The sequence below is a fragment of the Zeus faber genome, assembly GCF_960531495.2.
Source record: "Zeus faber genome assembly, chromosome: 3".
Classification (NCBI taxonomy): domain Eukaryota; kingdom Metazoa; phylum Chordata; class Actinopteri; order Zeiformes; family Zeidae; genus Zeus; species Zeus faber.
Genome location: NC_137190.1, coordinates 31,235,210 through 31,262,056, shown reverse-complemented (window position 1 = coordinate 31,262,056; position 26,847 = coordinate 31,235,210). Strand labels below are relative to the sequence as shown.

The window sequence follows — 26,847 nt, the reverse complement described above, 5'->3', positions numbered from 1 at the left end:
GATGATAGTCAGTTCTCCGACAGCGACACTGAATCTGATATTACTCCGGACTTGGAGAACATTTCAACCGGCGGATTTCAACCATTTACCCTTTACCATTCAACTTGAGTGTGACGATGAAACTGAATATTTTCAAGAACCACCAGAGGGAGACCGACGATACGCACGTTGAAGAAGTTGATGACGTGATGAAGTCCGTTAAGGTTGGGGATTTAAAATGAAATAAAATAATTCCACTTTTATAAAACATGTATATTCCTACTGTTAAAGAAAAGCTTTTTTTCCAAAACAAAAATACATTCAGCGTTCCCTCAAAACACAAGAACAAAGCAGTGATTGGCCCATTCAGCAGTAGGATAAGTAGCTATGTGGCTTTGGCTACCTCAGTTGCATTTTGGGAGCTGGCTGAATAAAGACAAGTCTGGGCAAAACTTTCAAGGTGATTATCTCAGAAACACTGTTTGCCACACCCTTGTCATTTACAAGTCATAGCTTTAAAAATATTTGCTTGATTTACACAAGTGACACCTTGTTTGGAAGCTCTGATTCTCCACTTTCAAATGATGCGAACATAAAGAAAAAACTCGAAAGCCGCCAAATGACCCTAAAGTATGCGGTGGGTCACAGTTTGTGGGCTCTTTGGCAACCATTTTTAACATAAAAAAATAGGGGCAGCAAACCGCAAGAGGTGCACCCCAAAATAAATACATTTGTTGCATTATTGATACTTAAATATTGCTGTTTCAGTCAGAACCAGAAGGCTGAGCAAGCATTGGTGCATTTATTCATGCGCGCACCAGTGCGCACCGGCTCCAGTGGACGGCAGTAGAGCGAGGTTATAACGGTCAGGGTTGCAAACCACTCGCTTAATTCCCCCGTCAATTTTGGTGACTTGTGACTGAGAATCGTCCGAACCGATCCGAAGAGTAATTTTTTTGTTTTTGTTGGCTATCCGTGATCGATTAACGAGTGGACTCGTTCTCTGATATAACGTGAGACGCGGACACCCTCTGGGACCACTACGGTTTGAAAGCGCTCCAAAGTGAGTTTGTTTTCCAAGGCTCGGAAAACTGTGATGTGTGTCGGAAATGATGCGTTCCATGAACCCGGAAAACTGTTGGCTACTGCCATGATTATATCTCAGACCTTTTTTCACCATACATGTGTGCATCCCTGTACAGTTAACTTAAACTAAACTAAAACAGTTGGTAGTAATTCCTCTTTATTTTAAAAGATTTTGTGCTGTTCTGTAAGCCAACAGATAGTTCAAGTTCAAGTTCAAGAGATTATTTGTCACATACATATACATACGGTCATACATATATGCAGTGAAATGTCATGACACCCGGTGATTAGGCACAATAAGCTCTATAAGCTCTAAAAATACTTCCCAGAAGCGTTGCTCTTCTTCAGCTGTGGGTGGAATTAATCAGATAGAGGGTGGTTCTAATTCTCATGAAGCCCCACTTGACATAGGAAGGGGTTTCAAATCTCAACGGCTTGTTTCACCTCATGTTTTCTGAAATAGGTAGCTCACAAAGAACTGACCGAGTTGTCTTATTTCAGTTTTTGTGTTAGTAGGTCCATCAGAAATCGAAAACTATGTGCACATCATGAATTTTTTTTTTCATAATAATGTCCCCTTTAAATGTCACGTTTTGAAAAATACATCAAGAAAGTTTATATGAATGACAGTTGCAATATTTTAGAAAATAATAGTTTGTATTTCTCAAAGGCTGGTGATTGATTGGATCAAATGCAATTCAAAGGAGACTAGTCAAACACAGAGGCAAAATTAGACAAGCTGTTAAACGTGGATACCTTTAGCTGCACAAATATACAACAATAACCTCAGCCTCAACCCAATTATCTGACTTATGTTGGGTATTCTTATTTTTTTATTGTTTTTAAAAATGTTTTTTGGCAGGGTTTGTCTGTTAATGCATTTGTTATTGATTATAATCACAAAGTGGCGTGGGAGGGGAGGGAGGAGTGCGACATAATTTAAACCCCTTAACATGAATAAATACAGACTCCTAATGGCCTTGAGCCGGTCTCCGCAGCAGGGCAGCGGTTGAGAGGCTCTCAAAATCGTAATGAAGGCTTTTGTTCCTTCATGGCTAAATCCAAGTCTGCACTCACAATGTGCCGCAGAACTGGTTCGCAGAGATCAGTGGCGAACAAAGCTGATGGGAGAAGGGCTTCATTAGGTATGCCACGGGGAAAGCTGAAGTAAAGGGCAGCAAGAGAGAGTCAAAATAACTCACAACTAAGCCAAGAAAATGGTTGTAGTAAAGGAGCTTGTAGATTGTACAAGCACGCCACAGTGCCATTGTCGGGCATTGCGAGGTTTCGCAATCTCTTGTACGAAGCTGCTGAATCGTTAACGATTATAAAGGTTGTCAGAGGGGATGTTTTAAACATAATAGAGTGAATATTTTGGGAGAATTCATAGTCAAAGTGAGGAATTATAATTTCCAGAGAAGCCAAAGTGCAAAATCGCTCGTGTTGCAGCTTGACATTACCGCCCGAGTACTCTGATAGATTTTCGTCAGTCTTCAGCATCTGAGAAGTCACACCAGCCACCAGAGGTTGTCAACCAGTGAGACCGGGAGCAGGGCAAATACACACCTGCCATATGCAATTTTAACCCATAATGCCTTTTTAAGAACTGACAAAGGCAGGCCCGTGTGGAGGAGAGGACGTTGTTATTCGCCCCTTTAGGCTGCTTGCATAAGCTCCAGTGGCAGCACGTGACATTTTGAGAATGAATTTTTAACACCTTTGACAAAGGTGAAAGAGCCTGTTAAGAAGAAGTAAGTTATTTGGATGTCAGTCTAATCAACTCCAGATCATTACTGTCTAGGCAGTAAGGACACAGATACGGCTGCAAAACACAGAATAAAATGTCATACTTATACCACAGAGGTCTATTCAGTTGTAATGGCCAAGATTAAATCTGTGGAATTAATGCCAGTTTAACAACCATGGTTGCTGAGTGAAAAGTCTAAATTGACTGGTAATTTGCCAGTACATTTTGCCAGAACCTGAAACTTTAACACTAAAGGGGCCTCATTCAGATCTTTGATGAAATCATTATTTTATTCTCAATTAAACTCATGTTGCCGTTTGTACACAATGGTAAGATCAGATCCACGATGAATATAAAAGAGCTTAGGGTTTGCCACAGATGGACGATCGCACGTACAATATCTTTCCAATGCGTCCCTTTTTTGTTGGAATGTCTACAGGCCTGTATGTCAATGTTTATGTTGTCATGGAAATTTTAAATTGTGCATTTAGGAATCTAAACATGACGCTTATTGGCCCATGTGGAAAGCTTGGAAAGCAAAAAGAAAAATGATCTTTCTCCTCAAATATATCAGCACTGCATTTTCCTCTTCCGAGGAAATCCCTCCGTGATGAACAGGGAGACAGGCCTACTGTTTTTCATTGGGCCCTTGGGCAATTATGTGCTTTACAACACAACCTTGGCTTTTCACTGGGACATTGCACACAGCCTGCCCACCCCACATCCATAAGACGTAGAGAAAAAGAGAGGGGTCGATACCGGTGTGAGGAAGAACACAGGAATGAATGGAAGGGAATCAGGTGAAATGCTTGTGACGGACCGTTCAGAAAAGAACAGGGTGGGGTCAGGGGAGTAGAGAGAAAGGCAGAATGATGGAGTAGGATCAGGGAGAGGAGGATGAGGCAAGAAGAAGATGAGAATGGCGCAGATGGATAGAGCAAGGAGCGTGGAGCTGGGGGAAGGGGAAGAAAAAATATTTAAGGAAGTGGAAATAACTAGATGTGGAAAGAGGAAGGTGGGGGGGCAGGAGGGCGATGGAGCATGGTGAGATGAGGAGAAGAGGGGAAGTGCACTGGGGGAGCTGCTGTCACACCAGTGACCCACAGTCTTGTGCTCACACACCCTTGCACTGTTTGACCAAAGTGCTCTTATAAACTACTGTGGCCGAGGAGGGCCAATGGGGTTTGATTGCTGGATAAGGCCATATGGCTTGCTATTGATTTGGTATTAATAGAAGTGCGATTGCAGCCTGGCTCTACGCGGTGCAATATAGAATGTTTCCTAATAAAATGGCTACCTTTCAAGAGTAGGGTTTATTTTCCATCACGTATCGATCCCATCTGGAAGCCTGGAAGGCTAGAGCAAAAACCAAAGCAATGCAATGGTGCATTCTCGTAATCAAAAAATGGCAGATTGTTGAAAAAAAAAAAATAAAATTAATAATAATGTTTGCCCGACCAATTTCCCAGTAGCGCCAAACCGTTACTTACAAAGGTGTATGTGAGAATGAGTTTGTCTCTCAAATGGGCTTGTTGCTATGGAACTGTTCAGAAGCTTTGACAATCAAAATGGTGCATGCCAGCAAGTATAATCATTTGGATTTTATCTCTACCAACACCCTGTGCCAACAATGCTGTTTGGGTGTTAATTCTCTATTGATCTGAGGCAAGGATCATTCCAAAATTGTATTCCCATTTAGTATTTTTTTCCACTTTAGTTCTGAATTGATGATTTCAACATTCATATAGCTATAAAACCAACAGATTAACATGCAAACAAAGAGACAAACTTAAAAACAACTCAGGAAAAAAATGGGGCTTTCTTTCGAGTTACAGTTTTAGTTTTCGCCCATCCATTCTGATAGTTTCATCAACTAAATCAGTTGTCCTTTCTGTAGCCTCCGTGGTTGTTTTGGGGAATGCTGTCCATGTTTAACACTTTTCTGCCAGCTGTGCTTCTTGCGATCTTAAACGATGTGTTTGGCCTAAACAAATCTCAAAGAGCTTTTCCTTTATGTAAACATCCTCTGTGTCCATTGCTCCTAGGTAGGGGGATCCACTTCACCCCATTTCCTTGTGATAGCTTTTTTTTAACAATTAACAATATTTTGACCAGATACCTATCCCTTTTTGGTACATTTTTTTCAGTAAAATTACACAGATAGAGTACCATGTAGCTCATAGGGATATCAATATCAGAGTATCTTTTGCAACATTTTGTGTACCATTTTCCAACACATAATATGTTGTGGCATTTCCAAAATATGTGATCTAATACGCCACACTCTCAACAGCATGATTTATGTTTGATTGTTTCCTCTTGACCTTGGGCGTGATAAAAAAAACGAAAAACGGATGAATTTTTCTCAACAGAATTCCCTCCATATCCGTGAATTGGAGGATGTTTGATGTATTTTCCACGTCTTGTCAATCGTTGATTTTTTATTTATTTTTTTTTTTCACTCTGATTGACATTTTTATTTCATATATAAGTTGAATACTTATTGTTGTAAATTTTTGATATAGTGCAAATATAATTCTTTTTTTTGTTCCTTGTATAAAATGATTATAACTTGCATCACACCAGACCTGGCAACCTTGGGAAAATATTTTATGTACCACAATAGTGTAACCATGTGGCTTGAGTGGGCTTTGAGTTACTGCACCTAAATGACTCCATCAGCTATTCACACCGTAGCCGTCTCACAACGAGGCTAATCACATTGAATACCAGATACTAAGGCTAACTATATATAGTAATTTATCTCATTAGGATATACTCCTTGAAATACATCATCTCGTAGAGTTACCAAACATGTTTACCAACTAGAGATTCACCGATTGCAATTCTGTTGGCCAATTCAGATTCCTGATGTCTAAAAGTCTGACCTGCACATTCTGATTTCCGATGTGCTGTAGGTCCATGACAAATACATCATGTGATCTGATCACGCTCACGCTCTGATTGGACAGCTGCATATACAGACTACCACTGCAGTTTTCATTTACCACAATAGTAAGATTGCTGATTTTGACACTGTGTTTACTATTGTTCATTATTCACTATGGAACAATAATAGAACGTGAAACTGTCCCTGACTTACATAACATTTTTACCTCTCACTGAGTTTAAGTAGGACACAACATATAACTCACATGGAAATGTCCATCTTTCACTTTAAATGCAAATATGAATTTATTTTTGATTTATATGGTCCTTTGCAAATAAACAATCACAACAAAAAAAAACCCAAAAAAACAAATGCCTGACTTCTCACTCTTGCTCTCCTTTGCTCCATTATTATAACTCTCCCACTTTCCCATTTTACCACAGCAAATGCAGCGTTACACCTCGGTAGATAATAAAGTACCACTCAGTGTGCTGCGTATCAGTGGATGTTGAGTGAGTGAGAGGAGAGGGAAGGAAGGGATGAGTTCCAGAACCACAAGCACAAGGTCGCAGCATCTGGTCCAATCCGAGGGATGTAGTTTAAATATCGAATAAATGTACGGTATTCTTTTTTATTTATTGATTGATTGATTTCCGTAATTAAATTACAATATTATATATATATAAATATATATAAAAATTGTAGTTACAGCTGGCATTTCGTACCTGCATATTTTGACTAAGAATTGCGTAGTTGGTAGCTAAATGCGTGCAGGTCTGTCACCACTCGCTTCCACCGAAGGGTCACTTTTGATTTCCTTCAGTAGTCCCTAGTTGTAGGTACCTATAGAATTCATGTTTTATGAAATGATATTTATCTTTCTTCTTTTTTTCCTGTGCTGTCAGCATGGTGGGCATACAACACAGAGTATTTGTATGCTATTGCAGACAGAGTCAGTCTGCAAGTGGAGTTCAAGTTCTCAACCTGCAATGCAGCTCTTTATTAATTCTTAAATCACCAAGAACTGCTGCAAAAACTCTGCCCTGTGGACGACCCATAGGATGACAAAAGCACAGTTTTTGGTTATACAGAGCTGCCACCAATCCCCCTCTTTGGAGAAATATTTTCCCATGTTTGGTTCTATAAACAACTAATCACTACTCCAAGAGGGGGGGATTCACCACGGGTGAGAGGTATTTATCTTTCATATTGTGGAAATTCTCTGGCTCCCCATCCTTCTCTAAAGTGCACTATGCAGTGATTACATTGGTTACCCACTGTTTGAGTCCTTTATCATACCCGGCTGGTTTAAAATTACTATCAAATGCTACCCATTTGAGCAAATTTGCATGTTTCTTTATCCTGTAATTTTGTATTATTCTGAACCATAATTCTTGAGTAAAACAATGTTATTTTTTCCATATAATTCAAAATGTTTTTGAATGCTTCTTTGTCCCTAATAAAATTGGGGATTGGATATTCTCAAAACTCTTTGTCCATTTCTTTCCACTTTGCTGTTCAATTTGGTTTGCTCCGACATACAATGTATCTTAACTGGATATTCTTTCAGTTTTGGGAGACCCATACCAGCTCTATCTTTTGGCAAAGTGGAGAGTTCTTGGCTTTTTGCCTCCCAAATGAACCTTGATATTGCCCTGTTCCAAGTCACAAATTGGGTTTGGGGGACCTCTATAGGTAGGGACTGGAATAAATAAGGAAGCCGAGGCACATTGACGTTGATGGTGTCAAGTTAGAACCCAGTGGTAGGGTACACCATCTTTCAACATCTTTTTGTATCTCTTGATTTATCTCATTATAGTTTAGACAGTCCTTTAGTGATGGTAAACCCCCAGATATTTAATTTTCTTTAGATTACAATTTAAATTAAATAATTCCTGGATCACTTTTGATGGAATTTAGTTAAGTGTTAGTGTCTGCCGTGTTTTGGAAATATTGATTTTATATACCGAAAGATGTCCGTATGTTTCTAGTAGTTTCACCAGTCAAGGAAGTGATTTAATTGGTTGTTCAAGGCCATGGCGTCACTAGCAAAAAGTTATATTTTATATTCCATGCCATTTACCATAACTCCTAACTCCATAAGTTGTTTTTTTTGACAAACTGCTTGTGCAGCTCTTTAAAGAGAGCAAATAAGTGTGTGATAGACAACATGCTTGCCTAGTTAACCTCTGTAAACTAAATTTGTCATCCTTGTTTTGGGATGAAATTATTGCTTCAGTCCATGACGGTGGTATTTTATTATTTTGAAGTGTCCAAATTAAAAGAGGCCAGGGGTAGTGGTGCCACCTCCTCCTTGAACATCTTATACTACTCTGCGAGGTATCCATCACCCCATGGAGATTTTTTATTTTTTAATGTATTTATTGCATCTTCTAACTCCTCCATTGTAATTTTGGGCGTTAGTATATCATTTTGTAGATCGTCAATCGATTGCAAAGCCAATTTTAGAAGTGCTCTCATTTCCTCTTCATCTACAGATATGGGTTGTGTATATGATTCCTTGTAGTATCTCTGAAAGATTTTCTCTATATCCTCTGGTATGTATGTTAGCTCACTTGTGTGAGGGACTCTGATTTAATGTATATTATTGATTATGTTGTTTACGTATATGTTTTGCTAACAGTTTCGTGGCCTCAAGCCTGCTTCATAGTAGTTGTTTCAGATACGTGTTATTTTTTTCAACTTCATATAGCAGTATGTCATTTGTCTTTGTTTTTAAGGCCTGATTTGTTTGTTGATGTACCTTTGGATCATTTGTATTCTGATAATCGCGCACCAATTCCATTAATCTTTCAGTATATTTTCTGTATGACTGTAATGTAACCCTTTTCACAAGTGCAGTTTCAGCTATAAATTGACCCCTAATGACCACCTTCATGGCGTCCCATAGTAATGCCGGGTCTACTGCTCCATTGTAATTTTCCTCTATATATGTTTTTATTTCTGCTTTTCCCTCACCTTCCTGTTGAAGGTGGAGGTAAAAGCATCTCTTCCAACAACATACTTTTGGAATCTCGTTAATTGCATTTTGGTTCTTTTGAGAATGGTATCCATACTGTGATTCATGAAAACATTTAGATCTCCACAAATTGTGTCTGTATCTACAGCTATGACATCAAACAGGGACTTGAAAAAATATGTGTCGCTTTCTGGGGGAGCATATACATTCATCAGTTATTAGTTTGTTTTCTAGTCTTCCCTTTCCTCAAATAAAGCTTCCTTCTTTATCTTTGAATTCCTTTTAATAATCAAATTGAGCTCTGTTTGATATTACAACTCCTCTTCAGCGCACCCCTTTATATGAACTGTCGTATAATGTATATTCCTGTCGCCATACCTTTTTTGGTTTCTGTGTTTTAATTGGGATAAATGGGTCTCTTGTCGGAACATGATTTGTGCTTCTTCCTTTTTCAGTTTTGTCAAAACCATTTCTCTTTCCATTGGTGAATTTAAGCCATTCCAAATCAGCGACACTGTCTTGATATTGTTAATCATCTTTATGGTTTGCTACTCCGCGAAAATGTGCTCCCAAACAGTACTGATCTAAATAAACATGAACAGTTATCAACACAACACAAACCAGATATATAGTGGACTTCCAAACATGGGGTAATCGTTCATTCCTCCCCAAATTCCTGTTGGTGGGTGCAGGGGAACTCCTCATCTCTAAAGAGGGCCCCTCCCGAAATCTAAAACTACACCCAACTTGTGGGGTTCCACCGTGTGTAGACATGTCCAACTTAAATAACTGGACCTCTCTCAGTCGGTTCTTAATGTATTATATCAACTTAAGTCTGAAAATGTTCAAATACTCCCACGGTGGATACATTTTTTCTGAATAATAGTCATTTCAATCCAGTATGTGGACAGAGTTTCATTCATTGCCTAATACATATTCTTTGTTGAAGAGTCTGCCTGTTTAAATCTTTTTCATCATCATCCCTTCTCCTCACCATGCCTGTTTTTTTTCTGATCCACGGAGTTACCGCCTTCCTTAAGCAAAGCATTTTAAAGACTTCCACTGATAGTCTTGTAGTTTTTCTTTCGCTCGGTGCGCTTTATCCCATCTCCCTGCCTCACTGGGTTCGATTCCCGCTAGGGGCACTGTTGGCACGGTGCTCCATCTAACATCAGTTAGGACCCCAACCAAAAACATGCACCCATCATCGTATGACAAGCGATAGACATATGGAACCAGGTCCCCGGGCACGTCATCTAAAGAGAGGCCACATTTCACCGGCAACCATGCAAAAAGCATGTGCATGTGTGTGTCTAGGCATGTGTTGTAGTGTGGTGTGTCGTGTGATGATTAAAGATTCTCCTTCTTCTTCGTCTTCTTTCCCCTTCAGTCACTGCCACTCCCCACCGCCACAGGTTCGGTGTCTGGGGCCCGGTACGTTCACCATGTAGCCTCCTTTATGTCCTGTGTGGCTTCCCTGGCGTTTATATACATCTTCACTCCCTTGTTCCAATGTAGCCATATTTTCTGGAGCACTGCCTGAAAGCGGATTCCTTTTTTTCCAGGCCCCTTTCGATGCCCCCACATGTCCTACGTTTCGGACAATTTCGGTAGGGTAGGTAATTATGATCAAAGAAGATTTGTTTGCCCGCTAAATGTATCTTACACTGCCACGCTTTCTTCAAAATCACTTATTTCGTATCAAACTGTAGAAAGTTGACCCCAATTGATCTGGGAGCAGCACTCGGCTCGTTTTTTGGGCGAGGGCTCGTTGGATCTGGTTATTAGTTTCTTCAGGCAACTCGAGTTCTGTGTTTAGGAGTTGCTCCATATATTTGATAGTGGAGCTCCATTACGTGTCCTCCGGTAAGCCAAAGATTCGGATATTATTTCTCCTTGATCTCCCTTTGAGATCAGTTATTTTTCCTTGCATCCGACGTGTCTAATCCCACATTGCCGACAGTGTATCATTCGCCTCCGTCTTCCACTCTTTCAGTTCTGCTATGCGTGGCTGGGCTTCGATAATGCTCCCTTTCTGTGTCCGTAGCTCGTTGTTGTTCTCTGTGACCTCGCGGCCTATTTCTTGTCCGAGATTCTTGATTTCTTGCTTCATCCCCCTCTTCAGTTTGCCCTTAAGTGTGGTTAGCTCGTGTCAACTGTTGTTTGAGCTCTTTTATATCTTTGCTAATAGTAGCAAGTCCAACTCGCAGTGTTTCTGTGTGGCCTTGTCGGTCCATTTTCCCCGTTGCGTCTGCCTCGTGTTCGGAGATTTCTTTCATTACAGGCTGTTCTTGAACTTTGTCTTGCCTTTTACTGTTTTCCGGCTTCTTCGCTTGTTTCCCCCACCCATACCTTACTCTGTCTGTCGAGTTACATGTATTTTGTGGGTTGATTTTAAACGACTCGGGGGAGCGAGTTAAATATGCTCCCACTCTCTCCGCCATCTTCCTCTCTGCCATCTTATTGTTCTGCACTGTTCACATTAGCCATAACTGATGAACCAAATATAACATTTCAGAAATAATGGAACAAAGGAAAATGCACTCCAGCACAGGTATAGTCTTAGAATCAATGTCATATCAGGGAGTTTCTAAGTGACCCTTCAAAATTAATATGAACACCAAAAGCTGGAAACCAACATGGGAATTTAAATAAATTATTCTTTTAGATATACCAGCATTCTGGCTTCTACTCCCACTTAATTATGCACCACACCAATCTGGATGTTATCAGATTTGTTGTTTTTTGTTTTTGGTAGCATCTCCTGTAGCCAAGTTGACTTTCTAGAGGCAAGTCTGGGAAGTTTATATCCTAACAAGTAGAGTGCAATTCAATTCAACTCCTGTTCTGATAACTTCAAGATGGCCAACACCGAAAACGATGTTGAATCATAGCCAGCAGGGATAACAGACAAATAAAAAAATCGAAAATATTACAGTATATTTTTTTTTGTGTGCAGAAATGGGCTACAAGTGAGGAAATCAATAACAATAAATGTATTTGGTAGTTGTCCCAATTTTCCCAATTGAAGAAAGACGCAAGTGCAATAAAACTAATTTAACTAATTTCACATTCTGCAGACACCAAAGACACACCGAAATTGAAAAAGAGAGGAAAAAATTGTGCAGATGATCAAAAATACAAAAAAAAAAAGTATCAGCCATGGCAGATGAGGCCAGTAATGGAAACATCACTCAACAGTCCAATCCGAAGCATTCACATCATTCAGCTGTCAAATCAAGCCCTCTGACTTAGCACAGTAGGAAGCTGACATGGAAATACATCACAACCCACCTCCTCTTAAAAGTAGTGGATAGCCTTAGGTCCAAATCTTCACGGGATCAAACAAATTAAATGTTGTCTGTCTACAGGATGATGCAAGGCCACTGTCATCCCCAGTCAGCCATGAACATCATGTCAGAAGCAGTTTGAAAAGTAAAGAAAGCGTCTCGCAATCCAGCGCAGATTTGCGTTCTTTCTTTTTTACATGCATTTGAAATCCTGTATTCAGGAAATTGATGAATAATATATATGAAATTGCCAAAATATGAACATTTTGTGTGTGTGTGTGTGTGTTTATTTTTTTGTGTGTATTTACAAATGGTGGCAGGGGAAATGGTGCCAAGATCAAACTACATGTTTGATCTCAGCTATTTGGACTTGGGTTGAATGGGTTTTGGCAGCGCATATAATAATGCGCTGGAAACTTGCTAATCCCAAAACCTCAGACAGAGAGAGCCTAAAGCAACAATCTACATCTTAGTGAGAGAGACAACCGCGACAAGACTGCCTGGGACATGGCTGTCATGGCAGCTCAAACAGCGGCAAAAGAAAGATAAAAAATAAACCCTCCCCCACCCTCCGACTCCTAGTCTGAAAGAACTGTCGTATTTCATTGGAGGCATATTATGAAATATCACAGATTGAGACCCAAAGACAATAATATGATCGGAAGCACGGTGGGCTTGAACCAGTTCAAACAGTGTAATGGGATGATTATATCGTCCCATTACATTGATTTTATACTCGCTCTGGTGTATGGTAAATTTTACCATACACCAGGTGGGCCGCCTGCAGGCTGTGTTCAGGTCCTAGCAGCTTGCCCCTGGTGCCAAATGCTTTCTGGCCTGCTGCTTTCCAGGGCCCGTTGGAGACTGCTCGCCTTTGTGGTTTCGGGTTGCGGTGGGTTGTATGTGTGCACCTCAGGGGTGCAGGGTCACTTCATGCTTTTTGGGACTGGTTTGTGCACCTCAGGATCATGCTTGGGTGTTGCTCCGCGGGCTCCCAGCTTCTCTGTAGGTTGGGGCGGGACTTGTGCTGCTGTGTTTCTTGAGGTCGCGGGATGTCTATACGACTGCAGGACTCGTCGGTGGCTGCTTGGAGGCGCAACAATATAGTTCTGACCCCATACACCAGAACAAATTGGGACAAGTCCCGTGCAGTCACCGGTGGACACGACACGACACACGACACACACACACACACACACACACACACACACACAAACGTGAACTCATCACAGGCACACACACACTACAAGCATCTGCTTTGAATACGCCCCGAACCCCCTCCTGATTACAGCCTTCTCCCTTTCTCTCCTTTACTGCCATAACAATCGCAGGAAGGCGACGTGCCCTAATTGCTGTGCCAACTTTCATCAATTAATTTGGTTAATTAATCATGTTTTGTCAAACACGTCTTGATGTTTCTAAGCTTGTGTTTTGTCAGGTACATACTGTTGTCTGTCTCTGTGTTTATTTGTCTCACCTGTGATGACACCCCCTCCCCTTGCAGAAGTAATGATGATAAGTTGTTTATGGATCAGAACTTGGTACGATTGTTCTCCAAAGAGTGGGATTGGTGGCAGTCTTGTAGAAGTAAAAGCTGTGCTTTAGTCTTCCCACAGGTCGTCTCCAGTTCAGAGTTATTGCAAGAAGTTATTGATGATTTTTTACACTGCACTATAACTTTTATGCATTCTATGTATTCTATTGTTTTTTTACTTTATGAATTCTTAGTCCTTCTATGATGTGTTTCTTTGCATTTTGTCATTTGGATTTTTATGGAAAGCACTTTGAATTGCCTTGTTGTTGTCCAAATTAAATTGCTTTGCCTTGCCTAATAAAGAGTGGCATTGCAGGTTGAGAATTTGAACTATACTTGGAGATTAACTCTGTCTTGGATGCATACAGTACATGCAAAGCCTGCTGAGAACACAGGCCAAAAAAAAAAAAAAAAAAAAAGAATGAATGACATACCTCACCTCAATGACACATCAGGATACAGTATTCCAAGTCTCACCATATGTCAAGCAATATTCAAGGCTACAGACTTTCATATAAACACTTCAAATTTCTCTCTCACACACACACACACACACACACACACACACACACACACACACACACACACACACACACACACACACACACACACACACACACACACACACACACACACACAGATACCGCATTTCTCTAAATTGTCAAGCCCCACCTAGAACAATTTGCATTGAATACTAAATATTTGACAGTATTCATTATAGCCCGAGGCTACACATCAGTTCTTCAGTCACAATCACTCTAAAGACAAGCATCTCGCTTGAAGTTACAGCACAGAACTTCAACGAGAAAGGCTGGCACTATTAGCAAAAGCAGCACATTTGATATCAACTGGAGAAAAGCTAACAAATTGTCAAATGTTCCACTGGTCAGACAAAAGCAGGCTTCTCGTACCAAAAGGCGGCTAATAAGGCTGTGCACCATAAAAAGGGAAGGAAAGAAAAAATAAGTCACACTCAAGTCAACGCTTAATAAGGCAACTTGTCTTGTAAAGAGACAGATATTTAAGTATCAACAGGGGCTGATTCCCAGCATGGTAGCTGAGCTAGTGGAGGCAGATAGTCTTATGTACTTTTGCCTAAGCTCTATACACACATAGGAGCTGACAGATTGATTCTTAAACAGGGGGGATCCTCTGGTTTACTATGCAAGTCAAGTTCCAGTGGAAGTAACTGATTTCATAAGGTCAACAGCAGCAGTCAAACTAGCCACACTCAGGGCTCTATGTACACACTGCAGAGCAATTGCATCTCGTTCTAAGCCGCCTGCTCTGAAGTCCCATCTTGCTCCGTCATATGATCGATGAAAAACGTACATCTGCAGTGTTGGCCCCTAGCATTTGACAGAGCACCAAAATATTTGTAATGATCCTCTAAGGAAGTGCAGAATATTGTGCTTTTTGCACTTCCTCTCTTGGATTTGGAATAGAGCATAGAGCAGGATATCTATCAGGGATTGAAGGACATCCAAGGTGTTTGACTGGCTGTTAAAACTAAAAGCTCCACCGCATCTGGTCCAAGCCAGAGCTGTTGTCCAGTAATGAGGCCTACATGATTTAGTCTTGTTTCCTGCTCCAAATAATCATCCCGGTCTGCAGCTTCCTCAAGTGCACAGGTGGTTGATGATTCTGCCTAACGATAATGCCACGCCGGGCGAACAACGCATCTCCACTCCATTTAAAGTAATGAACTACCTACCTCAGTGAATAGAATATTGATTCTCTCATCCTACTGCACAAGGGGAAGGGCATAGAAATAATACATTTTTGAAGCTAGGGATTGCTCATGGCACGGAACATTTTTAACCAGAAGGCCCACTCAGCACGAAAGAAATCCACAAAGTTTCAGCCGCCCACCTGTTCTCTGTAAACTTCTAAAAGTACATTTTTAAAAGTGCAGCTTTGTCCGACCGCGCCTAATTGAGGCGGTAACTAGATTCGATTTGAGAGTCTCCGTACAACGCAGAGCACATGAAGCGACAGGCGGACAAATAATCAGATGTAGAACACTCAGACAGTTAGTTATCCAATCAGGCTGGTGTGTTTGTGCGAGCGGAGGACACCAGAGAACATCACTCGATCCACAGCGGCGGGCCGCTCCATCCCTACCTCCTTAACGCCGCCACTACTAATATAATACATGACATTTTAGGAATCAAGCCAATAAAGTCTGCACTCGCTCTCTTGAATTAAACACAAAGCAAGGTGCATAAGTTAGAGCTAGTTAGGAAAAAATTGATTCATGAATACAAAATCACAAAGTTTGTTCGTTTTTGTTAGTTTCTAGAGGAATGAGAGGCATCATAATTTATAAATTCATCAAATATACACACATGCCCTTGGGTCGTGTGTGTCCAGGTCACTGATATAAATGTACAAAAAGGAATCTGTGCCCCCATGATTAACAGCTTATCCAACTTTTATGTAGCCTCAACTACTTATGACATATTAACTAATGTTGGGCTAATGTTCTGGAATTTTACTTTGTCTGAGTATGAATAAGTTACACAACACAACCACAGAAGACAACAACCACTTCAGAAACGATCAAGAGACAGGATGGGCCGGTAATTGCGGTTTACCGATGGGCGGGGGGCATGTTCGGATACAGACACGAACATGGCTCTCCGTGCGCCCCGAACGCCGAGAGCCGTGCCCCGTTCCTCCAAATAAACGAATAAGAGCAGTGTCTTTTTCGTTGTTTTATCGCTCGTGCCCCGTTCCTCTGTTAGATTTAACATAACAAAACCATATGCATTCCTTTCACCAGCAAAAAAATGAAATACAAAAAAATGTACTGTATATATATATTTTATTATTTGTGCTGTGATGGCGATAATGAGCTCAACCCTGCGGTGATGTCACATGACTGCTGTATTGTGGTAATGGGAATATCGTCACAACCCTAGTTTTTCCTCTATCTTTTTTCAATTTAGAATTTTGCGTAAATTGAAAGACAAGGACTTCACAAGGGAAGGAGCGATGGAAAAAGGAGCAGTTCTCACAATGCATTTTAATTCCAGAAACTTTCCAATTTCAACGCCCTGCTATTTACCCTCAGCGCTTTCTATCACTGTACTGTATGTGACCTGCATAATAAGAATAAAAATAAGAAAAGCTCTTACTAAGGCAGCCGTTAACCCCTCCCCCCCATCTCACCGCCGATGACTTCCTAGCAATACAGAAGGAGCGGAGGCAGCAGAGACACTAGCCACGATAGGCATCAAACAACTTAGAAAAAGGCAGGCAGGAGGAAGGCCGAGCGTACGGCTGTGGCTGTAATACATATTAATAAATCCCCAGCAGGCTGCCGTCGATCTTGGCTTCCAGGCGCCATGGGGGGGAAGGCTGGTGGGGAAGCTAGCTTTGCAATATCACATTATCGCTGAAAGGCCACAGCCCAACAGGGGGTCATGAGGAATGGGGGAGGGGGGGGGGGGCACAGGATCAGGCATCAGGAGTGGGCTCATTTGTATATATTTATGGAGAAATAAAATGAAATAAAACATGTGTAAATAGATTATTACAGAGACAACAATGTTGTGCTGTTGGAAACATCAACAATTTGGCTCTCCGTGACATTTTGTCTATGGACCAAAAAGAAAAAAAAAAAAAAAAAAGAAAAAAATCAAGGCTCATAGCTTCTATTGAGGTACTCCTGTGAAATCTGACATTATATTTTGGTGTAAGTAGTGGACAATTCTGTCCTGTTTTCTTTGTGCTTTTTTATTCCTCTCTTTCCATCTGTGTTCTTGTTAAGAGAAGCTAGTTAAGTTATTTTCAAATTAAACTATTTAACAAATGGTCTCGAGAAAGATTACAGGTGGTGCATGAACTGCGACTTAAGGGAGAGTGCATTTCAGTGGCGTACCTGACAGGGTTGCTGTTGAGTGAGACACGTAGTGAATCCAGACAGGCAAACAGGCGTTCGTCCATCACCCCTGACTTCAGTTCCCCCAGGAACTCCTGGGGAGAGATCTGATGGCTGCTTCTCAAGCTGCCCTGAAATACAGACAGAGAAACAGGACTCAGTAGCCGTTTGTTGGTTAAACATGGAACACTAGCAGAAGTACAGATGTACAACTCAGTGGTGTTTACGTTCAGACGGGGCATTTCAATTTGAACAGAAATAAAATATTAAGCCTACTTCAAAATAATTTCTCTTGAACTTCAACTTGTGAGGCCTATTCTGTGCAACCTTATGGCGATATCATTACACTTTCAGCGGACCATGCTATGTTGTCACATGAACAAAATATAGTTTCATAACGGAGGAACTGATGGCGGGTACTATTGTGGATACTGGCAGCATTAAATGAGACGGCTGACTTCAAAGGGAAACTATGTGTCATTCCTAAAAGTAGCCTTTTTTAGCGTGTTTATCTGCAAAAATAGAGGTGAAAAATGGTTGCTTCTTTTGCAACACAAAAAAATAAATACAAAAGTGCTTTTATACGGTGTGAAAGCAAGAGTGTGGTTTTCATTATGTGCACGTGAGAAAATAGCTACTTCGCCTGGTATTAAAATAGGGGAACCATCTCCACCAACCTGGTTGATGGAGATGGTTCACTTCCAATTTAGTGGAGTGTAATTTCATAATGGCAAAAATCTTTAGCTCTCTTTTTACCAAGAGATACATGTGTTTCTCACTTTGCTCAACTAGGTCTATAATATTTCCCTTACGTTCAGACCATCCGAGGTGTTGCCTTTTGCAATGAATCTCAATGGGCTCAAAAATTCAACAAACCGCATGTGAATTTACCATCTCTTGTGACAAACAAAGATGACCGGTATTGCAGGTCCAAATAAATGGGCTTGCACCTGCACACAGAATACATATAAATTGATCAGCAATAGAAAAGTCTGGTAACAAGTGTTTTTTTTTCCCCAGCCTGATTTTCAAGGATGAAAGACCACCCATAAGGAATAATAGCTTAAATTTCACTGACATTTGAAGTAAACATGACACCGTGTTTCATCTGATCACCACATTTCTCCAGACAGCTGGATGAAAGCTGGGAGCCAAACATCCTCAAGCAAGCCCAGGGTTATGGATAAACGCAATTGCTCATTCCTCGGTGGTCTTCCAATTTGACAGTATACCAAGTCTTCTAATTAGTTCCCAAAACTCAAAATGTTTTGAGGTTGTTTTGTATCCTCAATAACACATTTACAAAAGGGGGACACAGAAAAATAAATATTGTACATACAACTCTAAAATATGAAAGAGAAACGGTGATTTCACTGTTCATCCAATTATTATTCTATTTTGCAGCCTTGTATTTTATTTCAAATTATGCACCATTTATATAAATATATACTGTAAATACACTGTAAAAGGTTTTTTGGACTGTACTTCATCCAATTTATAATTGTGCTTCCATTCAGTTAAACATTGTTTCCTTTTTCAAAGTAATATTTTTTTTATATACTCACTCTGTCTGTCTGTCTGTCTGTCTATAAATATATATATATAGGGATGGTAGCTCAGGAGGTAGAGCTGGTGGTCTAGTGATCTAAAGGTCACTGGTTCCATCCCAGGCTCCTCCTGCTAGCATGCTGTAGTGTCCTTGAGCAAGACACTTAACCCCTAATTGCTCCTGATGGCTGCGTCCGTCGGTGTTTGAATAATTGTAAGTCGCTTTGGATAAAAGCGTCTGCAAAATGTAATATATATATATATATAAAAAACAATTTAACTAAATAAATGTAGTTCAATTCAATTGTTTTCATCAGGAGTTTAAACCAAGAAATTTCCGTTTCGTCAAATGCATACTTTCAAAAATTACTCATGGGATTGCACATGCGCAACAAAAAGTTTGACCAGAGACAACATGTTCCTGCGCCGGAGAGACTGATCGCATTGCATCACTCCTCATCCCATCCCTAAAATTCCGGTCAGTGAAAACAACAATTAAGTATCTGCTGCTGTATTAATGCTGTTAATTCTTTGCCAGATGTTTTGTCACTATATACTGGCTACACTAAATGATTTCTTAAGTAGATGCGTCTACCTGCGCAGGCGAGACTGATTGCATTGAATCACTCCCTGCCTGACTGATTAAATTCTGGAGGTGAAAACAATATCTTAATAAAGGCTGCTGTATTTAGTAGTGTTATTTCTATGCCAGGTGTTTTGTTGCTTTTTACTGGCTCCACCAGGGCTGTCAAAGATACGGCCCTTTGGCCGCTAACTACAGTCGAAAGACGCGGCACGAACAGCCAATCGTAGAGCAGAGAAACAACCATGAGACACACAGGGCCAATGGTCTGATCAGTGTTGGGGTCCAGAAGCGCCGAGGCGTCCTCCGCTCTCTCCCAGCCACAGCACCCTCTGGCCAGGCAGCGTGCAGCGGGGACGAGCCCCCAGGAGCCAAAGGCTCCGCTGTGCAAGTGAGTCCTGTAGCCCATGGCGCACACTACCGAGAGCCCGGACATCCATAGTTGTGTGTTGCCGTGTAGGGTGCTGTGCCATGCGCTGTGCACAAACCACCGTTGGAAACTGAAAGAACTGCTGTAAAAATTACAAAAAAGAGAGAGGAGGATCTGAATAACTAGAAAGTAGCAGCACAATTCTACGAAAAAGTGTGTATGTATATTTATTGTAGTCAGTGCAGTTTTTTAATATATATCTATATATATCGCCATGAGTATATGCAAATTGTCGGTGTATTACGAAGTAGTCTCAAGGTATTAAAATAGTCTCTGGACAGAGACGCTGCCATCCGATTTACTTTTGTGATCACAAATGGATGGATCATACAGATTTGTACCTGCAGACTTCCTCACACCTTATTTTGGATGCCCACAGCGCAGAGTTCCAAAAATTGGGAGATGCATGCCCTTGCAAAATCGTCAAAATCGTTAGCACCGCAATGACGTCATTTACGCCGTGCGCATTACACACTACGTCTCCGGCGACTATAAACCATGCTTGACGCGGCAGGTCTTCCTCAAACACCAACTGGAAATGGAACCCAGAGCCCAGTGCGGCCCCCATCCCCGTAAAAAAGGAGAGCGACTAAATATATATTGTGATTATTATCGACATCGATCAATATAAAAAAACAGTGATAAACCTTTTGTCCATATCGTCCTGTTATTATCAACTATGTGTAATAAGCAGTACAGTTGTGTGTGCGCCAAACATTACAAACCTCTTGTCCCTTCCCTTCCTAAGAAGATACATGGTGCTGTGTGTATTTTATTTTATTATTATTTTTTTTTTTATCAAAATGGTGGTGCTGTTTTCAGGGAAAAATAAATTGCCTAAAAAATAGAAAAAGATTTTTGCAACTCAACCCTGAAAAAAAAAAAGAACTGTCCTTGGTGGAGAAACATCAAATGAGTGACTTATTTTATCGATCGTTATCGTTTTTGGGACATTTTTGCATTTAAAAAAACAGCCTAAACATGAAACATCCTGCAGTGGTCCGGGCGTCCATTTTTTAAAGCACCAGTGCCACTGAGAGCGTATCTTCCCTCCTAATGGCTTTCAAGGCCAATAGGAGGATGGAAAGACAAGAGGATGGAAGGACTAGTGACGTATTTTTTTCAAGAAATTAGTTATTTTGCTCAGTAAACAGCTCCACTCTTTTATTAAATAAAAAAGTCTGCACGGCAAATTCTATTTGCCGACATTTTTGTTTGCAAATGTAATGTTCTGCCTTGAAAATTTAACTCATAGTCAGTGTATTACCTGCAGTAGATTGGGGTCCGCGTGCTCCTAGTTTGGGGAAGCACCAGTAGTTCCGCACAGAAGCTAAGCACTGTGTTGCCGCAGACGGGGCCAACACTAAAATTAATTTTAGCCACCTAAAAAAAAGGCCCACTTAAAAAAAAAAAAAAAAATGCATTTTCAGTTTAAGTGTAATCTATATTTTGAATTTTTCATGACTGTATCTTTCTGTCAGACAGCACTAACATTTGGCACTACATTTTGTCAACCTTAGAACTTTCGTATTTCTACGCAGAAGCTCACCTATGTGTGCACGGTATTACGCCGCAGGTGCGCTTATGCATGGAAAGAGGGAAGTTCTAATGGTTCTATTGTTCTACCAAGACTTGCACTTGCGTGCACCCGTCATTGTTTACAGTCCGTGTAGAGTGCAAAAAAGGAAGAACGCATTGGCCTCAATGCAATCTCGGAACCCATCGGCTGTCGTCTGACGACGATTTAATCCTAACTCTCGTCGTCAGATGATCATCAATGGGTTCTGAGATTGTCCCATTCATTTACTTGGAACTATTTGTCAGTTGGGCTAAATACTAAACATTACCTTATTTATCTCATCATGAAGAAGGGTAAGAATATTTTTGTAAATTACATATTTCAATTTTTTAATTTTCATAAATTATTTTAGTTTTTTCATTATGGGGTATTGCATTAAGATTGATGACAAAAAATATATTAATTAAATCAAATGTACAATTAAGTTTATACAACACAACAAAGTGTGAGGAAATAATGAATGGGTTTGAATAGCAATACTTTACAAATGCACTGTATGGGCACATGAGCTGTATCAATTCCAGATTTTTTTCCCGCCAAAATGCTGTGTTCTTTTCCAGTCGTCAGAGTACGAAGAGGCTGGACAAATTCTTCAGTGGACAACCATGGCAATCTTCGTCATCAGCTGCACCCAAAGAAATTGGCATTGTACTTGAGGGACAAGAAGTAGTGAAGGAATTGCCGTCTGTTGCAAATGCTGTCGCCATTCTCCTTGAAATCCTTAATGTTCTCAATATGGAATATCCAAAGACATTGAAACTGACATTTGAATACAACCAGAAAGTCCTCATGGAGCTGGACCTGAAAGACATGGCCGTCAAAGGTCAAGAAGCTCTATGAGCAGCTTTTCAATATGGCTTAGTTGGATCCTAACACTAGCACGTGAAGGTGAAGTTCATTGTTACTTTCAGTTCACTGCTAATTTAATTCAGTAGGTTTAATGTTTGCTTTTGCAGCTGACTAGCTGGCTTCCATCTGTGGTGTGACTGGTTATGGTTCGCATGGTACAGTAGGTTCAAATTGACTCACTTGAGATTTGACTGACTGACGGTCTCTTCAAGATTGTCTGAGAATGTCCTCTTGTCCTGTCAGCTCAATGTTAATCTCACTTGAGGAAGATGTTACATTTCAGCCAGGTTTGGCATCCCAAAGTTAATGTCTTGGAATTGACCCCTGTTAAGTTGAAGGGATAGTTTTAGGGATAGGGTAGTTTTTGCCATGAAATTGTATGAACTAATTGTTCCGTGGTCCGAGTTCCGGTCTTGTCACAGTGAAAAACAAGTACTTTGAGCAAGAGAGAGGGTTCATGGAACCAAAACATTTTACTCTACCAGAGTGCATTCAAAATAGTCATCCATTTGCACCACAAAATCGAGTTACCTTTGAACTGGACGGCTGCAGAATGTAGTCATTTCAGCTGGCAGGTGCCGCAGCAGCTGTCTGGTTCACAGGTAACACTGTCTATCATCTGCAGCACGTAGTATTTAACTGAGTCTGAGATGCATGATGGTTCTGTGGTGGAAATGGATGACCATTTGGCTTCGAGACCCCGCTATCTTCCCAGAATGACTTCATCTTCGCTCAGAACAAGACCAGAACTCCAACCACGGAACTTGGTAAGTACCCTAATAGCTTTTGATCTACTACACTACTGGCAATTAGTTCATACAACTTAATGTCCAAAAATCCGAGCTATCCCTTTAAATCAGGGTGTCTGTGTAAAACTTGGGCCAGGATTTAAAGCATGCAAAAATACCACTAGCATCAGGTTGCGTTGAGAAACATACCATAAGATTTGTAAGAAAGCAGCAAACCAATTCTCTCGTTAATCTTGTATCACATGTACAGAATTTTTCTCAATACAAACTGAAGCAATTCGTATTTTTGCATACTTTAAATCACGGCTCTTTAAAAAGAAAAAAAAAAAAGACTGATTGACTTTTAAGTTTGATTTGACTTGGAACACTTTCTTTTTGACTGTTTTTGTGGCAAGAATTATATTTTTCAATATCCTTTCATTTTTTTTCTAGTTTTAAATTTAATTCAACCCTGGAAATTACAATGTCATGTTTTATATTTGTTATAAACCAGTTAATTGATATCAATGAGTCATGGGAATTATTGATAAAATCTATATTTTTTCGATTGAATAAAACAAATAATTTATATTAAGTTGTATTTCTTAAATGAGAAACAATTTTTCGTCTTTTAGATTGGATAAAAATTATATATTTATTTGTATTTATTAAATAGGAAACATCTGTTTGATAAAATCTAAATCTTTTTGTTTAGATAAAACATAACATTTAAATTAATTAACTTCCTTGAATGAGAAAATATGCTTCGGCAGAAGTCTTAAAAAATGTATTCCATGGACCTAGAAAATACTGTTGTGAAGCAAGTTATTTATTTTCATTGACGCAAGTTATTAAATATAGATGTGAACCATTACCCTAATTATTTTAAATTGGATGAACTAAAAACTTTTTTCAATGTAGGTGTCTGCAATCTAATTATCAATCATACATCTAGTTTGAATGGTGAAAAGTTCTCATTCTGCTGTTTCGGGCCTGGTGGGTCCCGCACTGAGAGTGGAGAAATGAAGTAAAAGCTGAGAATTATCTGAGGAGGTCAGGCAGAAGATAGTAGCCAAGCGTGGACAATCTCAAGGCTACATGTCCATCGCCAGAGATCTTTATGTTCCATTGCCCACCGTGCCCAAGTTATCAAGAACTTTAAGGTCCTTGTGCCTGTAGATAACCTCCCTGGAATGCGGCCGCAAGAGAGTTGATTGAAGATTGCGGAAAAGGATTGTTTGTAAAGTGGAGAAAGGAATCAGACAATAGAAAAAGATAGATTCAAGATGACCTTCAGGCACAATGTACAACAATTTCAACTATTCGACTGAGCACATCCCATAATGCTGTGGGATGACATCGAAAAAAATGACCCATGCTTTCTGCTATCCGTCACTAAGCAGTGCTGCACACACAAGTCAAATGGGGGGGGCAGGAGCTCAGGAGGTAGAGTAGGCTTGTCTACTGATCGGAAGATTGCCAGTTCGATCCTCAGCTGGTAGCGGGCCGAAGTGTCCTTGAGCACCCCCAACCGCTCCCCGGACGTTGCTACATGGGTGGCCACCGCTCCTAGATATGTCAGATACTAGGATGGGAAAATGTAGAGAACTACTTTCACCCAGAGGGATTAATAAAAGTACACAAAAAATGCAAGAAATTGCTCAGACAATGCAAGGCATCGGTGACTAAACATGACTAAAATGCCGACCGAACCATGGGTATCTACACGGTTGTTACCCAGTTTTGAACAACAGTTACAATCTTGTTGCAGTCAAAGCAGCTGTCGAGTGATTTTGTGTTGCAACTTCAGATTGGTTTCCTGGCTTCCTTTTGCACAGTGGTTCCCAAACCTTTTCAACAGGGCCCCCCTTTTGTAGAGTGGAAGCATTAGAATTAATGCTGCAGCATCCAACTTCTACATTTTTAGTGTGGAACAGCATTCTTTGGTTTCAACTGATTTCCTCAAGATGGCCTTTCTGCACAAAATGTTCACCAACTCCCTGGGAATTTAAAAAAAAAACCTGAACATTTTCTCTGCAACAGTTATACACAGTTATCACCCAAGTGGATGCCTGGCGAATCCCACCCCAAGGTACTTATTTACATTTAGCCTCCCTGCGGTTCAAAATCATTTCCACAAATGCAAGATGACAGCACTACCGTTTTCAAACCAAAAGTGACCCGGGTTTTTTCAACCGGGTCACCCTACTAAAAATAACGCGCTTGACACCTTTCCCACTACCAGGAGAAATGCCGTATTTTCTGTGCATCACGTTCAACGTCACAAACACACCGGAAAAGGGGCACGTCATGATTCCAGTGTGACTGGGTACGAAACAGTAGGCGACAGCAACTTAAACAAACAACGACATAAACGACTGTAAAACGTGAAAAACAGTATTTTGAGCCGTTCAAAAGAATCTGACCATTCATGAACAACCTAACACTATACTAATAGCAGCATGGGGCACCCGCGCACGAATACTCCATGCTGCCGGTTCGCACACCGATCCTTCCGCGGCAGGAGCATGGGGTTCTCCGCTGTGGTCCCTACACTCACAATATTTCACTGTCCCTCATGCAGAAAAAGTCAAAAACTTCGGGTTTTGGATTTTAAATGGGATATGAAATGATGGAATGATACACGGATATTCCTGTCTATTTATGCGGAAATGTCCGGAATTTCAATGTATGTCGCATCGCGCAGGTAAAAGGGCCAAAATTAGCGTGTTGACCCAGGTGTCCTGTTCACATCAGAGCCGATCAGAGGCTGAGCCGATTAAAACACGTGTCTATTGCCGGGTCATTTGACCCTGGGCTGAGACCCGGGTATTTCCTTTCCCACTGGTGACAAATGCCGGATGTAAGCGGGTGTTACTAGCTTTTTGGTGCAGTGGGAAAGGGGTATAATCTCCTTGCACTGGCCCCCACTGTTATAACTTCGGGCCCCCCCTAGGGTGGCGGAACCACTGCTTTAGTGGTTTCCATTTCTCTCTAACTGTCCAATGTCACTTATCTTGCCTTTAGGTGAATAATATCAGCCGTTATATTATTTATCCCACATTTGGGTTGGTATCTATCCTTTGACAGGCCATAACAGAGTAAACCTAGAAATAAATAAATAGCATAATTAAAGAGAATTGAATAAATATTCTCTGAAAAGCCCTCAATTGAGAATGGCACTTTCATTTTTACCCATCAACAGATGTTATTGGAGTGTCTGTGCTCCAGAGAGATAAGGTGCATAGATTAAGTGTGGTGGTGCGGTGGAGGCAGTCAAAAAGCACCAGTAAATATGCATGCTGAGAATTATCAAGGATAGCTTTAGATCTAATTGTGTTTACATTTCCTCCAGCTCCTTTACACAGAATGTAGTATGGAGAGACTACTATGAAGCTTGTGCACTCAGTTTAAAGCCTCTGGAAGCCGTCATTTCGTAAACAGACGGATCAGATCCGACTCCCATCTTAAGATGTGACGGGGAACCCACGGTGTGATTTCATAATGATACAACCTAGAGCAGGTCTACTGCCAATGAATAGTGACTGACGTGAATTGGCTCGTTCAAATTTGGGTGATGATGTGGTCCACCGAATGCCGGGTGCTGCTTTTTTTTTTTTGTTTCGGAGTAGAATAGAAAGTAAAATAAATCAGAGTCAAACAAAATACATCTAAAATAAAAAACACAATGTTCTCAATGTGTTATTGAGAAGGACAGGGAGGAGCAGCGGTCTGAGA

General features: G+C 40.6%; 1 protein-coding gene across 1 annotated transcript in view; it reads right to left on the bottom strand.

Annotated features, from left to right (window-relative positions):
- Positions 1-26,847, bottom strand: part of LOC307227896 (protein diaphanous homolog 3-like) — a gene marked incomplete at its 5' end in the record, with an annotated part of 362,969 nt that overhangs the window by 253,081 nt on the left and 83,041 nt on the right. Inside the window, one exon of the mRNA XM_079997337.1 lies at positions 17,393-17,523. Coding sequence (XP_079853463.1) covers positions 17,393-17,523 — 131 coding nt within the window. The remainder of the gene's footprint in view (positions 1-17,392; positions 17,524-26,847) is intronic.